The 17,267-nt window shown below is 30.9% G+C and overlaps 1 protein-coding gene across 1 annotated transcript in view; it reads left to right on the forward strand.

The window, feature by feature from the left end:
• LOC139500847 (chordin-like) overlaps nucleotides 1-15,345 on the forward strand; it is a 41,168-nt gene extending 25,823 nt beyond the window's left edge. Inside the window, exons 6-22 of the mRNA XM_071289725.1 lie at nucleotides 123-352; nucleotides 1,299-1,433; nucleotides 1,977-2,065; nucleotides 2,266-2,407; nucleotides 2,840-2,952; nucleotides 3,964-4,098; nucleotides 4,506-4,662; nucleotides 5,116-5,345; nucleotides 6,427-6,540; nucleotides 7,887-8,072; nucleotides 10,163-10,256; nucleotides 10,931-11,094; nucleotides 11,750-11,855; nucleotides 12,348-12,416; nucleotides 12,714-12,811; nucleotides 13,025-13,118; nucleotides 14,194-15,345. Of these exons, the coding sequence (XP_071145826.1) occupies nucleotides 123-352; nucleotides 1,299-1,433; nucleotides 1,977-2,065; nucleotides 2,266-2,407; nucleotides 2,840-2,952; nucleotides 3,964-4,098; nucleotides 4,506-4,662; nucleotides 5,116-5,345; nucleotides 6,427-6,540; nucleotides 7,887-8,072; nucleotides 10,163-10,256; nucleotides 10,931-11,094; nucleotides 11,750-11,855; nucleotides 12,348-12,416; nucleotides 12,714-12,811; nucleotides 13,025-13,118; nucleotides 14,194-14,237 (2,200 nt within the window). The 3' untranslated portion in view covers nucleotides 14,238-15,345. The remainder of the gene's footprint in view (nucleotides 1-122; nucleotides 353-1,298; nucleotides 1,434-1,976; nucleotides 2,066-2,265; nucleotides 2,408-2,839; nucleotides 2,953-3,963; nucleotides 4,099-4,505; nucleotides 4,663-5,115; nucleotides 5,346-6,426; nucleotides 6,541-7,886; nucleotides 8,073-10,162; nucleotides 10,257-10,930; nucleotides 11,095-11,749; nucleotides 11,856-12,347; nucleotides 12,417-12,713; nucleotides 12,812-13,024; nucleotides 13,119-14,193) is intronic.
• Nucleotides 15,346-17,267: the final 1,922 nt, after the last annotated feature.

The following is a 17,267-nucleotide window of genomic DNA, read 5'->3' on the forward strand; positions in this document are numbered from 1 at the left end:
AGCTGTTTTGATAAGCGATTTTCATTAGACATCTATTTTTTGTTCTTTGATCGGGTTGTTGTCTCTTTGTTTGACACATTTCCCATTTCCATTCTCAATTTACTCATATTGTTTTGAAACAGATTACAGAATCCGAAACAAATAAATGTTGTCGATAGCAACGGAAACATACTGCTGTCACATGACTTCAAACAATCACGAGACAGAAAGTTCTGTGGAGAATGGTATAATGTCCCATCTTATTACCTAAACTATATAGCTAAAAAGCAACTTCACCTGACGATAACTACCAAAAGATACCCTCGTGGAGAGGTAGCTGGTATTCCGGAACATGACACGTCATTTGATCATGGTATCTATTTCATATATAACTGCGTCTTGTAATTAATTTCACATATAACTGCGTCTTGCAATTTATTTCATATATAACTGCGTCTTGCAATTTATTTCATATATAACTGCGTCTTGCAATTTATTTCATATATAACTGCGTATTGCATTTTATTTCATATATAACTAAGTCTTGCAAATTATTTCATATATAACTGAGTCTTGCGATTTATTTTATATACAACTGCGTCTTGCAAATTATTTCATATATAACTAAGTCTTGCAAATTATTTCATATATAACTAAGTCTTGCAAATTATTTCATATATAACTGAGTCTTGCGATTTATTTTATATATAACTGCGTCTTGCATTTTATTTCATATATAACTAAGTCTTGCAAATTATTTCATATACAACTAAGTCTTGCGATTTATTTTATATATAACTAAGTCTTGCGATTTATTTTATATATAACTGCGTCTTGCAATGCATCCAACCGGGGTCATATTTACCGATATTCATGCAATACTTATTAAAGATTAATACACATTGATGGAATTATAATTTCCTTTGGTTTGAACTATTGAGAAAATCATTTAAAACTATACAAGTATTCTTCTTGCCTTTTGCATGTCCTGCAATGTTGACAGATTTTTTTCTATTATTTTTTGTAGTAAATTGATAGAAAGGTTATGTTTTTGATCATGCACTTACAATGTACGAGTTCATCAGCATTTTTTCAATAATTCATAAATTTGATCACTCAATATATATATACTTTCATATTTTAATATTATTTTCAATGTCTTTAGGGACATTTGGAACATTACTTATTTCCACAATACCACGTGGTTAAGAATCTTATGTAGAGTTAACGACTTATACAGCATTTATTTCAATAATTAATACATTTGATCACTCAATATTTAAGCTTTCATATTTTAATATTATTTTCAATGGTTTTAGGAACATTTGGAGCATTACTTATATCACCAATACCACGTGGTATAGGAGCTTATGTTGAGTTTAGATATTCCTATTCCAGCAGACGAAAGGTTATTGACTATCTCATCTATCAGGATGGATTTCTGGATAATAAAAGTAAGTTTGATAATTACATTATGTTACATTTGTCCCGTAAGCAAACTTAAGGAAGGAGCTACGTCATTATTGTCAAAGATACACGCCATTGCTTATGAAAAGTACGCTAGACGAGCGTTTCAACTAATGCAAAAAGTGGCGCTCAGTTCATAATACGTTGAGGGCAAAAAAAGGGTGGCGCTCAGTTCATAATACGTTGAGGGCAAAACTCAATATAGAGTTGTAGAACATTAAACACATATAATTTAGATGCACAAATGTGTCACAGGCAGTATTGACATATTTCTCTATCTTAAAAGACTTGAATGATTATATGCACGAACATTCCACAATCTTTGATAGTAGTAATGATTAGAAGATGCAGTTCTTCAAAGGGATATGTACATTGATATTTTGCTTTCTTTTGAAATATTAATCTTAAAGTATAATGTCCGAATATTTTGCTTTTTTCTAAAATTATACTAGACTCAGTGTTACTGCATGTCTGAGTTTTGTTAAACGAATATAAACAAACCTATGTCGTTATTATTTTTATTTTTATAGGAAGAAAACTTGAATATTTTGTGACCATCGAGAAAAATACGAAAATTATCCACCAAGATACACGACGAATACGGTACAAATCAAACAAGGTAAAACGATTGTTGCAAGTTCTTGAGACACAATACCATGACTCCTAATTATTTGACATAGAAATAGGCACTATGAAAAAAATCATAAATTTATGTGTTAATAGAAATTACATATTTAATTTACTAACTGGAGATTACAGAAACGTATTTGAGTTCGTTTGAAAATAACGTTTTTACCTTATGTTACCTTTTCGTTTTAGAAAGCCAATTTAAATGGATCTTGGAAGCGACCAAATAAAAGAGAAAGGCGATTGATGACGAGACGAAAACTTCGTCTAAGGTTAACTTCTAAAGGAGGGACAACAATGATTGGGGACATAACACCAGTACTCACATGTCAAAGTAGGTGCTTGTTTCGGATTTATATATATATTCGTGTCGTGATTAAAGAGGTTGTCCTTCATTATTTATTTTCTCTATTACTTTCTTTTTTTGCTCTTATTCTCCATTCTTTTTATGTTAGTAATTATGTTCTGTAAACCCCACACATACCTTTCATATAAATTTGTGGAGTGATTAAACTAGAATTTATCATGTAATACACATGCGTAGGGAATTGTATAAAAATCAAAGATTGTGCAAAAATGTAGTTGTTATTAGTTTATGAAAAAGAGTTATTAAAATTTATCAAAACAAAACAGACCAAAGCAAAATAACAAAAAAATCCCCAAATTATATATATAAAAAAAAAATACGTTTAAGAATTATACTTGTCGAATAGTTCGTCGAATATATTTTAGTCACATTAATTGTCATTAATTTTAATTAAAATAGTTTTTCAGGCAGTGTTGTCTAGCAGTGAAGCATTGACAGACTCAGTCCACCCTTTGACCAGTGTTGGATCAGCTGTATTCCAGCTTCATGATAATGGGCAAATAGCATACATGGTATGTACGACAGTTCTCTCTGATCAGTTGCCCAGATTTCACGTAAATACAATACGAGGGCATCATTTTTGTTATTTAAGACAGACCTTTGAAAATCGCATACAACAAAGTAGTCATTTTAACTTAATACAACAGTTGTTAAACGATGATCAAATCTCATAATTCTAATAGGAAGAAGTTCAATGTAAACCACAAAACATCGATGGATAGTGCGAATCGCAAAATTTGTCAGTCTAGATACGACGACGTCATTAGAGTTTCTGATATGTGCCTGCATCACCCACCGTGCAAAAAAAGTAAAATCACAAAAGTACTCACAGGAAAATTCAAAACGGAAAGTCTATAACCAAATTGCAAATCAAAAGCCTCAACACACCAAACGAATGGATAACAACTGTCATATTCCTGACTTGAAAACATACGTAGTCAAAATGTCACAAATTCGCGCTTTTCTCCGAAGTGGAAACAACGAGATATCGATAATAAGGAAGGAATATGATGGTATTTATATAATAAGTTTCGAATTTAATATCGTAAATAAACTGATCATAGATACCAGGACTAAATTTTATATACACGCCAGACGCGCGTTTCGTCTACAAAAGACTCATCAGTGACGCTCGAATCCAAAAAAGTTATAAAAAGCTAAATAAAGTACGAGTTGAAGAGCAGTGAGATCCAAAACTCCTAAAAGTGTTGCCAAACACAGCTAAGGTAATCTATGCCTGAGGTAGAAAAAACTTAGTAAATTGTTCTTCGAAGCTTTTACATAGAAATTATGTAACTGAGAACTGCAGACAAATCGTTGAACTCGTATACTATAGTGTATATGTCTGATATGTCCTGCATGAGTAACTGAACAGGTTGTTATGGGTTCACCACTATTCCCTCATGAACTGGAAAAAGTGACTTGTTTTCCACTCAAGATAAATGATCTGTTTGTTCAATGTTTACAATAGAACAAATGTATTTACGAAGTTACTTTTTATAACTATGTATTTTTTTTTAAAGATACGGCTGTATAGTATGAAACAGAATTTGGTATCGTTAACATTAGAATCAACACCAACACGCCGGCGAAGGAGAAGGGTTATACAAGATCTGACAAAGACGTTCAGATATAATACATCCTCGGATAATGGTTTTGTAGGTTATTTTTAACGAATGTCATAATGTCATATTTAATTTACTTCATTTCACAAAAAAAAAAATCATCGAAGGTACCAAGCTAATGTTAGATGACATAATCTTTATCATTACAAAATGAAATCAAAAGATGACGGATAAAATAAAAAAAACTTGTTTACCTCTGCAAATAATATCAAACATTACTTACCATAAATTGTTAAAACTGTTTTATACCAAGCAAAAAATGCAAATTCTTTAAGTTGCAAATGATAACACCAGCATGAAATAAGTTATGATGATAATTATATCATTTAATTGCATATGAAACAATAAAAATTACATAGAATTTTGTATGGTCCCTCAAATACTCATATACGTTTAATCTTTTTAACATTACATGCAATTTATATTTTTTTGTTTCAAAGGCCGTTGGAATTTTCAAGAAACCAACAGCAAAAGACCTAACAATGTTTTTGACCGGAAAGTTGTACATTAACGTGGGAACCTCTTACAGACAAATAAGTGCTCTTCGTGGAAAGATAGAACGAACTGAGCATGACAGTACAATTGATATATTAAGAAGTATGTTATTGTATGATTACTTGATATGAAAAAGAAAAAATACATTTCATTCATGTCAAATAAATGTGAAAACATAAGGACATATATTTTTCTTGTTTGTGGAAGCACGAGAGAACCACCGAATTTCGGTTGTCAAACGGAAAATCTTTGTCAATAATGAAAGAACTCAAATGCAACTAACAACATCAATGTAGATTTAATAGTGATACCGTACATAAATTACTTTGAATTACTTAAAACTAAATTTCGTGAACATATTGAATTAAACTTGAACATTACCACAACATCACAGTTGCACATTTTGTGTCGTCTTTGGTCGAATACTATACCATATCTTGGAATCTTCGAACAAAAGTTCAAATTTTTGTAAGAATGTAGATCCAACAAGTTCCTTAATACACCTTGACCCGATTTAATGATTTATACTTATATAAATGATTGTTCCTTTTTTAGATGCGCCTTTTATTCTAATGGCACAACCACAGACTCAATCAACAGGCGTTGCTGGTCATGCATGGTTAGCTGTTACTGATAAATGTGTATTGCATTATCAGATTTTACTGTCGGGATTAAGAGACCATACTACAATTACAGCTCTCATCACAGGAAAATATGATTCAGCTCCATCATACAGTGGAAACGCAATCTACACAATAATCATTACGGATTTTAAAAATGGAATAGTGAGTATTTGTTTATTTTCCTGTACCAATTCAGGAATATGACAGTTATTATTCATTCCTTTGATGTGTATGAGCTTTTGATTTTGCCATTTGATTAGGGACTTTCCGTTTTTAATTTTTCGGAGTTCAGAACTTTTGTGATTCTACTTTTTATTCACGAAATACAAAGAAACGGTTAAGAAACAGAAGAGGTAACGAATTTTAGGGTCTTTCCCTTTGGAATTTTCTCGGAGTTCAGTATATTTGTGATTTTTCTTTTTATTCATGAAAAACAAAGAAACAGTTATGAAACAGTAGAGGTAACGAATTTTAGAGACGTTCAAATTTAATTTAATTTACCTTTAGAAATTAGGAACTATGATCATTATAGAATTATATTCTGTACGAAAACTATACTATGCACGTTGTGACCGTTTTTTAAGGTGTTCATTATTTTGCTGAATAAAATTAGGTATGAAAAGATAAAAGGTTATCAACCAAAAGAAAAAAATGCTTTATCTTTATGCCTTTTTGTGTTTCTTTGTAACATATTAGTTTTTTTAATAGTGATTAAGATTATAATACAATGTTGACTGCTGTACCTCTATTTTTGATTTTTTTACCTATTATGTCTGTTTGTTTTGTTTACAAATCGTTGTCAACATAATATAATTTGATGTGACTATCATTCAAGTGAGAGGTTAAGCAAGCTATAAAACCAGGTTTATCCCACCATTTTCTCCATAAGAAATTGCCTGTACTAAGTCAGGAATATCACACTTGTTATGTATTCGTTTAATGTGTTTAAGCTTATGATTTTTCTATTTGAATACGGAATTTTCGTTTTGAATTTTCCTCCGATCTCTATATTTTTGTTGTTCACTTTTTTGTACTTATTATTAGCTTTCAAAATATATTTCAAGATCTTGTGATATAGTCTTTATAATTTATCAGCTCCTGCTTCATCAACTGATATATGTGAACGATAAGTATATTATTTGTTGACGAATAGTTCCTTGAGCCAATTTTTAGAATTCATAGATGCAGTACATACCTTTTCATTTGCTTTTTTAGATTAATAGTTATATGAATTTTAATTTAGGCTAGCGGGCGAATTTCTGACATCTCTAGAGAAGTATTCCACAGTCTTGACAGAGGGACTTCCTTCATGCAAATAGACGTTGTGGGTGTGACAAAAGGGAGTATATATTCAAATGTAAGTGCAAATTAAGAATAATAAGAATCACTGATTTGTACAATAACAATGTTTGTGGTAACTTGAGTTATATTCTAAAAATTCCAAAAAATAGTAAAATGTCTCTCTCAGTACATTTGTAAATATATGTTAGATGATGTGGTATGAGTGCCAATGATTCAACTCTCCATCCAAGTCACAATTTGGAAAAGAAATCCATTATAGGTCAAAGTACGGTCTTTAACACGGAGTCTTGGCGCACACCGAGTAGTAAGCTATAAAAGGTCCCAAAAATGAAGTTGAAACGGCACTTTTTTTTAATTAGTGTACAGCCTGCCACGTTCTTGGTCAAGTTGAGTAATTTTATTTTCTCAATTAAATCAGTCAGATTGTTTTCTCTTTTGAATTGTTTCACACTTTCTTGCCTAGACCTATAATAGCTTTCTATACGTTATAGCTTTAACTTATTGCATAAGGTCGTACGATGACCTATAGTTGTTATCTATTTGATATTTGATCATTGGAAATCATACATAATTAATTATGTATAATACCGTTCATTACGAAGCCTGTATTTCAATGATTATCTGTGATCGCTGTCTAATATATTTTTTTCTATGTTTAGTGACATTATCTTTAATCTGGTCATTGGATATCTTTGGAATTGATTTACATTTCGAATGATGGGCCTTTGGTAGTTTACTATATTGTATCTTTTTTGTCTGTGGCCGTAACACGACCTTTTGTTTTTTAAATTCTTTTCCTTAGAGTGGATTTTAGTCTCTATGTCGATAATATCACGTCTACTCATTTGTTAGAAACTTCGACTGTAATTTATTTTATTCATTAAGATATGTTTTATGTAGTATTCCTATCAGCACAAACTGTATTTGGTGTAACCGAATTTGAATTGGTTGCAAATATAAGATCTTCAGTTTTTCATGCCACTTTGATCATGTTAATTACATTAGGGCATAAACTCAATTGATACAAGTATGAAATGTCATCTTTATTGTCCCATCGAATTAAAACCCATTAACTGTTTTAATCTATTGATATACTATCATACTTCAAACAATGAAGGTAGATGTCTCTTGATAATTTAGTAAGATTCTTATATTTTCTTACGTTATATTATTCTAAGCGTTCAACTAATGAACGTTTGTAAGAGTCAAATGTCCTTATTGATATGACAGTTGTTGAGTTTAATTTCAACAATTGTGACAGAAATTTCAATTGTATAGATTAATGTGTAATTTGTTACGTCACTTTGCAGACAAATTGTGTATTATACATTTTCACAATTGTTTGTTATTGTTTTTTGTATTGGCAATCGATGAAGATGTTTATATATTTTCGTTTTTAAGTTAAGCATTGTGAATGATTGCTGGCAGAAGACGAGTGGAAATAATTATAACATGTTATTAGATGAGGGCTACAAAGTTCCGGTGGGAAATCCTATCACGTCCTGTAATTATGAAGGTCGAATTTACAATGACGGATCAACATGGATTCCTGTGGGAAATGATTCGTGTTACACATGCACGTGCCAGGTGAGTGTTCCTGTCTAGAATATTGTTATTCTGACATTGTCCTTTTGTGCAAATAGGAATTTGTGGTATGATTGTCATTCAGACAACTTTCCACCAGAGATTACACTGTGTAGAAGGTTAGCAACTATATGTGTCAAAGGTCAACGAAAGGCCGTCCATAATGCAAAACCAATACCGGATAGCAAGTTATTAAAGGCCATGAAATGACAAATGTAATACAATTCAAAAGAAATAACTGACTATCTGATTTATGTTAAGAAGAAACAAACGAAAAACAAATATGATATACAGCAGCAAATGACAACCACTACATTTCAGGGTAATGACTCTTTGTTTGTTTGTTTTATATCAAAGAAGAATCAATTAAGCATAGTTATTTTAAGTGTGATTGAATGAATATATTAGAAATACAAACGATATCTGCCTGACTTAAGCGATGTGTTTTAAAAAATGTTTTATTGAAGAACACGAAGTACAATTATAAGATTGAAACTTCAAATTTAACATCAATCGTCGATTATATCAATACACTCTTGATTTATTCTGTATTGTATTATTTATAAAACCAGACATGAGAGTTAAAATATACATTAAATCTAATTATTTCAGAACAGAGAAATTTATAGATGATTGCACTGATAATGCTAAGTTAATGTTCAATAGACATTTCAAATGAAAAGTAAAATAAAAAAAATACCGAACTCCGAATTCAAAACGAAAAGTCCCTAACCTAATGGCAAATTCAAAACCTCAAACGCATCAAACGAATGGATAACAACTGTCATATTCATGACTTAAAGTTATTCAATCAAAACTTTACCATTAAAGCACTTCTTATTAATTGTTTTTATATAGATTGTGATGAAAATTAAAAACATAAACCTATTAAACAATAAAGGTACATTTAACGCATATCTTTATCGAGGTGTTTTTTTAGGTTGGTTTCATCATGTGTAAAAAATTATGTATCTACTTAAACAAAGCAAAAATAAGATTGGGTCAATTGCCAATCAGATACTTTCATTACGTTACTTTTGTGTGTTCATTTGTCTTTCGGTTTGTAGGTCAATATATAAAAACATCTTCAAAGCAATAAAAGGCCTATGGCTTTGCTTTTGGTTTGTTAGAAACGTGAACTAATTTTGTTTTATGAATTGAAGATCTATAGCCATCAGTTTTCTATTGAAAGAGGCATAACATAAAGTCAATATTAATTGTTTATTATCTGCACATATTCAAATCAATAGCTCTTTAATCAGTATCTAAAGGAAATGTTGAAAAATGCATTCCTTACTTAAATGCAATACTGGATTTGTTTTTTCGGTTTACATGTGTTTAAGTATGACTTATAATTAATGGCTCAACTATCATTTTTTATTGCCCTTTTACATATGTTTCAGTATGAGCCTTCGATTAAATTATGAAGTAGTTGTGTCCCTTGTTCTATCAGCTTCTGTGCGATGTTACCATCCTTTTATGTGCACATCTCTTAAGATGCCAAAATGTACTGCATCTCATATTTCTGACTTTGAATTCTGTGAAAATACTTCGTTTTCTAACAGATCACGATAATTTACCTTTTGATGTTTCGTCTTCATATGTTTTGACTATCGTTTTTTTAAATACTATATAACAACTTTCTTTTGAACGCAAATAGTTTCTGTATTGTTTTATTAACATGAATATTTTATCTTTAAAGCTTTGTTTTTCTCCGATCGATTTACGAGACTTGAACATTGGTTAAACTATTGTCGCCTTCATATCATATCTATATGTTTGTTTTGCGATATACTGTGGAGTCATTTATTTTCGTGCGTACCAATTTTCGTGGATTGAGAAAAAGTTGCATATTTGTTGACGTATAATTTCGTTGTTAAGAAAAAATGATATTAGATTAACATTTGAATTCGTGGTTCTCATATACCCTCGTCATCCACGAAAATTGGTATCCAAAGAATATTAATGCATTTACATTATAAACGAATTGACTGCACGTTTTTCCTTTTGCATTGCCTTTACTTATAAAATATACCATAACACTATTTAAGTTCTTATTTATATTGACGTCTAAAAAAATCTGTCTTCTATAGCAACAGAAAATACTGTGTGATGTTGTTGTGTGTCCTGGACTCAAATGTGAATATAAAGTCAAAGTTCCAGGACTTTGTTGTCCAAAATGTGCAGGTTTGTTTTTATTTCTATTATTGATTGACTTGTTGTGAAATAAGAGATAATCAATAGAATTGTTTTTTTAGGCAAACATTAAAATAAGGGTGTAATCAATATACCGTATTCATTCTTGAACCTTTCAACTTAAATAACTTGCATGAAAACAAAATAGTGTAAAAACTATCTTGCATTGTTAAAATATTACTAAAATTGGATGGAAACTCTTCAAAGATACCAGGTTAAAATTTGGTACGCTCGTTTCGTCTACAATTTAAAGAATCACTGACAGTGAAATCGAATCAAAACTATTGCAATGCCAAGTTGCTTATCTTGCAATTAGTCTAAAAATGTTTTTTTTAAACAATTGTATAAAAAAAATTAACTCACGAATCGACATGGCATCTATTTAGGAATTTTAGAAAGTCATTCAAGGTATCTAATAAATCATTTGTAGTTTGTATGTGGCAGATCTTTATATGAAAAAAATCTTTTAGAAGGTTATGAATGTTATTACCGTAATATTAATAATTATTGTAACGTCCGTTTTAAGAAGAGTTCACACTGTTTTGAATACGATCACTTGATATTAACTTCGGTGAAAATTGATATATGATTTATCACGGCTGGCATTCAGCAAACATTATATGGGAAACTGATAATACATGAATTACATGACATTATAATTACAGAAAAACCAGACAAATCACGTTTACCATTTACTTCACAAAACAATACACACACTGAAGGATCCTGTTATTACGATGGTGATAAACGATGGCATGCCGCTGGAACCAAGTGGCATCCCTATGTGCCACCATTTGGCTATGTCACATGTGCTGTTTGTAGCTGTATGGTAAGACATTTATAAGTTTAAAAAAGAAATATGCGCACGCCCCTAGGTGGTCTCCGATGCTGACCTGATATATTCGAAATCGATAGATATAAGAGATTTTCAATCTTGTTGTTTTTTTAAAACGAAAGCATGAGTATCCAAGTTACGCTTCAAATAATACAGTAGTTCTTAGTAACTAAAGATCTGGTTACTTGCTGTTATTTCGTCTGAAAATTTAACATAATGTTGAAGACAGCCATTGCTTTTTTTTTCAAAAGTAGTTATACATTAATTACTACATAAATGACTGACTTGAATGAATGACTGAACGAATGAATGAATGACTGAACGAACGAACGAACGAACGGACTAACAAACGAACGAACAAACGAACGAACTAACCAAACAAACCTTTTATTATCAAAAACGTGTGCATACATGAGACACTGAATTTTAGAGATAGAGAGAGACGAATGATATCAAAAGGACATGTAAACTCATAAATCGACAAAGCTATGACAATTAACAAGTCGAAAAAGACCTAAACACAAAATCAATATGCAGAACACAACATAAAATACAAAAAGTTTGAGAAACATGTACAAAACCACCAACATTAAACAGTCCTTTGTGTCACAATAAATAAGTTGATTGAAAACTATTTTTTTTTACTTAGACAGATGGTAGTTATGATTGTAAAAGATCTCCATGTCCGGCATTGAATTGTTCTAAATCTGAGGCAGTTCGTATCAAAGCAAATGATTGTTGTCAGGTTTGTCCAGGTAAATAAATATATAGCATCATGAATGGTCTTTCTGAAGGTTTTTCAAAAATCTTTATTTTTTTGTTACTTATTTGGCTAGAGCATGTGATAAATGTAACTTTCACTATTCCTATAATATTTATATTCTTATATGAAACCGTGTATTTAAATGTCGTTTCGATTGTTGAATAGTTTAATAACGCGTGTCTGGCGTATATACAAAATTTAGTCGTGGTATCTATGATGAGTTTATTTAATAGATTGAGATTAGGGTTTTTCATTTGAAATACAAAAGCGTAAAAAATAAGTAAAATTAAATGAGATGAGTTTTTCATTTTTTAAACATACAAGCAGTTAAACTAAAGCGTAAAATCTACTAAACCTTATGTTAATACTTAGTAGGCGATATCAATGTGATAAGATTTTTTTTAGTATTTCTATACATTGTAGGTCCTTTACAAAAACGTTAAGTTTTTCATGACTATAAAATACCGTCATCTTTCTATTTCAGATAAACAAACACTTGTGATAGCAAATAGTGAAAGCCAAGCTGACCACGCTGTTGCATCAAAAGAAAAATGTACGTTTGTAAAATCCATAGATGAAGACATTTTAACGTAAATAAAGGACAAAAAGTAATAATTTTCAATTCTAAATTTGTATAACCTTTTTTAACTGACATGACTGACGGCTTAACATGACAATAATTGGAATCGATCAGCCATTATTGTGAAAACTTACATCGCAGACATGCAACTTAATTAAATAATTCAAACGAACATACAAAGTTCTAAATTATGTAAAATATTAAAAAGAATTGCTTAATACAAGTTTTTGTTTAGACGATTTCTTTAATCATATCTATATTGTATTATAGCTTGTAAATTTGGAGACGAAGTTTTCCCGCATAGAGCAAAATGGCACCCTAAACTGTCTGATAATGAAGAAGTAGCCTGTGTAAAATGCAGATGTAAGGTTAGTACAATTGAGACTTTTGTTAAAAAATATTCATTATGCAGTTTCGTATTTAAATAGAATGAAACTTTTATTATCTGCCAGCAGTGTGCTATGACCTTTTCCAATGCATTAGATCAAAAGAGATTTATTAAACGAGTCAAACACTTTACAAAAATTTTTTAAGAATAAAAGGATACATGTTTTATTTTTTTTTGTTTTGTTGATTTACAGAATGGGAAAGTAAAATGCAGACGGAAGAAGTGTACACCTGATGATTGTAGAAGAACGAAAAACAAAAATGTGGAGAAATGTTGCCAATGTCCAGGTAGGTAAAGTTATTTAACTATTGTTTTACTGATTGCAGATAAATTATTTTCTCAAGGTGAAAAAAAAGAAAAGCGATATAATTAGTGAATGTATAACACATCATTTATGAAATAAAATGACATCTACTCCAGTGAAAGGAATTTCGTTGCATCTCTGTAATTGAAATAGTACAAGATGCGAATAGATTATCACACATTACATATCACATATGTACCTGCCCCTAGGAGCTGGTCCTGTGACTTTGAATTAATAAGCAACTTTTAATGTTAGTTTTTGTGCTTAAGTGATGCTGATAGACACTACTTGTGATAGATACATAAAGGCAACAGTGGTATACCGATGTTCAAACTCATAAATCCATGGACAAAAAACAAAACCGGGGTAACAAATGATATTTTGTACGAAGTTGCCCTGCTATCTGTACATTCTAGTATGACGACTATGTTTAGGCCCTATCACTTAAGAAATGGTCTAGTGACTTGGAATAAACTAGCAAGTTTCAATGCTACGTTTTTCTGCTTAAGTTATATTGATGGGAACTACTTACAATACACTACGAGACTTTCCATAAAGTAGCATTACTCATGTTACTGTATGTAAATCTCAGTTTGTTGACCATTTTCAGGTCCTGTCCACTAGATCATCAGATCATGATCCAATGAATTACTAATAAGGAATGTTACTATACACCAGATTGATTTTTTCTGAATTTTATGCAAATAGACAGATCTCACTGTCAAATATGTCATCGGGTAAACGCATTCTTTCATCGACATCAAAGTTTAAATTGCAGATTTTCAAAACGTAGCTCACTCCAATTTATTTTGTTTAGAAAAACACCTCCTTTGTGTTTTTTCCATTTTAAATACATTTTTGTCCTCAATCCTCTTCAACTTCGTACTTTATTTGGCCCTTTTTCACTTTTTTGGATTCGAGCGTCACTGATGAGTCTTTTGTAGACGAAACGCGGGTCTGGTGTATATACAAAATTTAGTCCTGGTATCTATGATGAGTTTATTTAAATAATAAAAGGTCAACCACGTGATTGAAACTTAAAATGATTTTTTTTTCAGGTTCTCACAGGAAAAGTCGAGGTAGAAGTAAAAGCAGCAGATAAAAATACCTTTCATTATTTGTTATCTATTTATTTTTACATTCCATTTTTACTCATGTTAATATTTTTACATATATGTTTGAGTGCTTGTATCATTATGTATAAATATGTTATCATAAAAGAATGTGATATTTTTGTATGTTCCATGATTGCTGGATTTGTGTAAGACACTTATCACTTGAAAACGTTTATTTGTTAATTGTGTTTGAATCAAGACACTGAGGGTATTTTTGTTTAGTATACAATGGAATTATGATTGAAGTGTGTGCATTTTTCTCATATTTTGCTATTAAATATTATAACTCGAACATTTCATTCAATAATTGTGCTATCAATGAAATATTCAAATATTTTTGTTCAGGTCTGATATTGTTTAGCATGGAATAATATTTACAGGGAAGTTGATTGTTTGTGTTCTGAATAAGTTGGTACGCAACACTACAGCAAGATAACTCTGTAATATCATCTGAACGTTTTAATCACCTTCCATTGTTAAGGAAATAGTAAGCTTCTCAATGATAAGGAATAGTGCCAAACCGCTAAATATCCAATGAAATATAATCGATAAAGTGTGTGGTTAAATGTTTTTTTTCAAAATTTTTATATTTATGTCAAAGTGTCAAGGTAAATATGTTGTCAAAATATTATGAAAATTAAAAGAGCCAAATTATTTTTGATCAACCTGTTTGGTACCACCTTAATAATAACATTTTAAGGCTACAAGAACAACATACTTGAATGAGTTTGATTTCCTTGTTTTTGATAGACACGCTTACGAATCATTTGTTGTTACATTTTATTTGTTTGGGCCTGAACAACCAACATTTCATGTAAAGATAGTAAACGAGGTATTTAGCCTTTTTAAATGCGGTCGCTTCAGTTAACATTTTGCTACGCATCTGTTCTTTCTCCTTATATTTAATTTAATTCTCATATAATAACTGAACAAAAATTGCTTACCTGAATTATGATTGCTTGTCTTATTATAATTTCTGTTTTATGTTAATATTTTATGTAAATATTGCTATTTATTATAAGATGTAAATCCGACTGATAATTGAAATTTTCACACACCTAAATGCTTTAAAGAAATTAAAAGAAATTTTACTTATTATTGTTTTATTATTATTCAGAAAGAGTTTAGCAATGTATTGCAAGAGCTCAATATCAGGATATTTCAAATCTATTCAGTTACCTTTTGTCGACTGACAATGTTTTTAACCATGCATTGCAGTCCTAAACGTTGTTCTTTTTGTTCTTAAAGAATTGAGACATTATGAATAATATTCAACCCCCTCTCTCATAAAAATGTATACCATATAGTTAGATATAAAAGGCTATGGGAGGATGACAAATATGAAACGCATCAAAAGAAAAAAAAAACGATTGATTTTAAAATCCAATAATTAAAAAGCTAGCATAGAAGACAGAAAAAAGGAGCAAAATTAAAGTTACCAGGGACATTCAGACGCATAGATTGAAAATAAACTGACAAAACCATGGCTAAACAACAAAGAAAACTAAAGATTAAGTAACACGAACCCCGTCAAAAACTGGGGCTGATCTTATCTGCTCCGGAAGGATAAGCATATCCTGCTCAACATTGGGTACCCATCGTGTTGCTCATGTTATTAAAAACCCGGTAAATAGTCTAATTCGGTAGGTCACATTCGGAAAAAAAGAACGGGGTTGAAGTTACATCAACTACATCAACACAGGTTCCTTGGTTAGGACCTTTATATATATATATATACAAAGAGGAATGCGAGTTAAACATGTTTAAATGTGTTCAAACTTTTTTCTAAACAATATTACGAATTCAAGTGTTATTTGACATTTAAATTAGAAAGATCATATCATAGGGAACATGTATTCTAAGTTTCAAGATGATTGGACTCCAACTTCATTAAGAACTACCTTAACCAAAAACTTTAATCTGAAACTCGCACTTTCATTTTCTATGTTTAGTGGACCGTAAAATCTGGGTCATTATTCTAATTTGGCATTTAAATTAGAAAGATCATAGCATAGGAAACATGTGTACTAAGTTTCAAGTTGATTGGACTTCAACTTCATCCAAAACTACCTTAACCAAAAATTTTAACATTAGGCAGGATAGACGGACGGACAAACAACAAATAGACAAACGGACGGACGGACGGACGAACAGACTAGAAAACATAATGCCTCTCTACTATAGTAGGTGGGGCATACAAAATAGGACAGGAATGACAAAAAATGGGAAACAATTTAAAGAGTTACTCGTCCATCATTTCAAGTTATTCTAAAGAATAACCAAACAAAATGATGACAGACATCAACTGAAGATAACGGCAAATTTTCCACTCCTAACTAAATAAGGATATATAAACAAATCAAATGCTGGATTATGCATTTTTGTGCCGGCTCTCTAAACCTCGGATAGTGATGTAACAACGTGACATAAAAACAAAGTAGGAAATACAATTGGGGAAAGGAAATGGGGAATGTGTCAAAGCGACAACAACCCGACCATAGAGCAGACAACAGCCGAAGGCCACCAATGGGTCTTCAATGTAGCGAGAAACTCACGCATCGGGAGGCGTCCTTCAGGTGACCCCTTAAAAATATACTAGTTTCTAGTAATTTGACATATAAATTGATGCTTAACACAATTTATCGATCTCGAAATACTCAAAATTCCTATGTAAGTTTAAAGCCCAATTTCTACATACATGTATAAATAATTTATTTTCAGAAAACATTCATAAGATCACCTTTGAAAATTAAAAAAAGACGTTATAAACACACCAATAAACATGTAATCATGGGATGTAAAAATATTGATATCGACAGAATGTAGGACCATGAGTGTTAAGACACGAATAGCAATACATGCTGATTATCGTCTGAAATCCCCTGGGCTTGCTCCGTTTGGATTCTTTAGAGGTTTTCTCTTGTTAACCGCTTTCAAAATAGGTTTATGGGTTTTTAAATCGAAAATGTCAATTTCGTCTACCTCGAATATTAAATTAAGGGGTAACTACAACACCA

The sequence above is a fragment of the Mytilus edulis genome, chromosome 13 (assembly GCF_963676685.1).
Source record: "Mytilus edulis chromosome 13, xbMytEdul2.2, whole genome shotgun sequence".
Taxonomy (NCBI): Eukaryota; Metazoa; Mollusca; class Bivalvia; order Mytilida; family Mytilidae; genus Mytilus; species Mytilus edulis.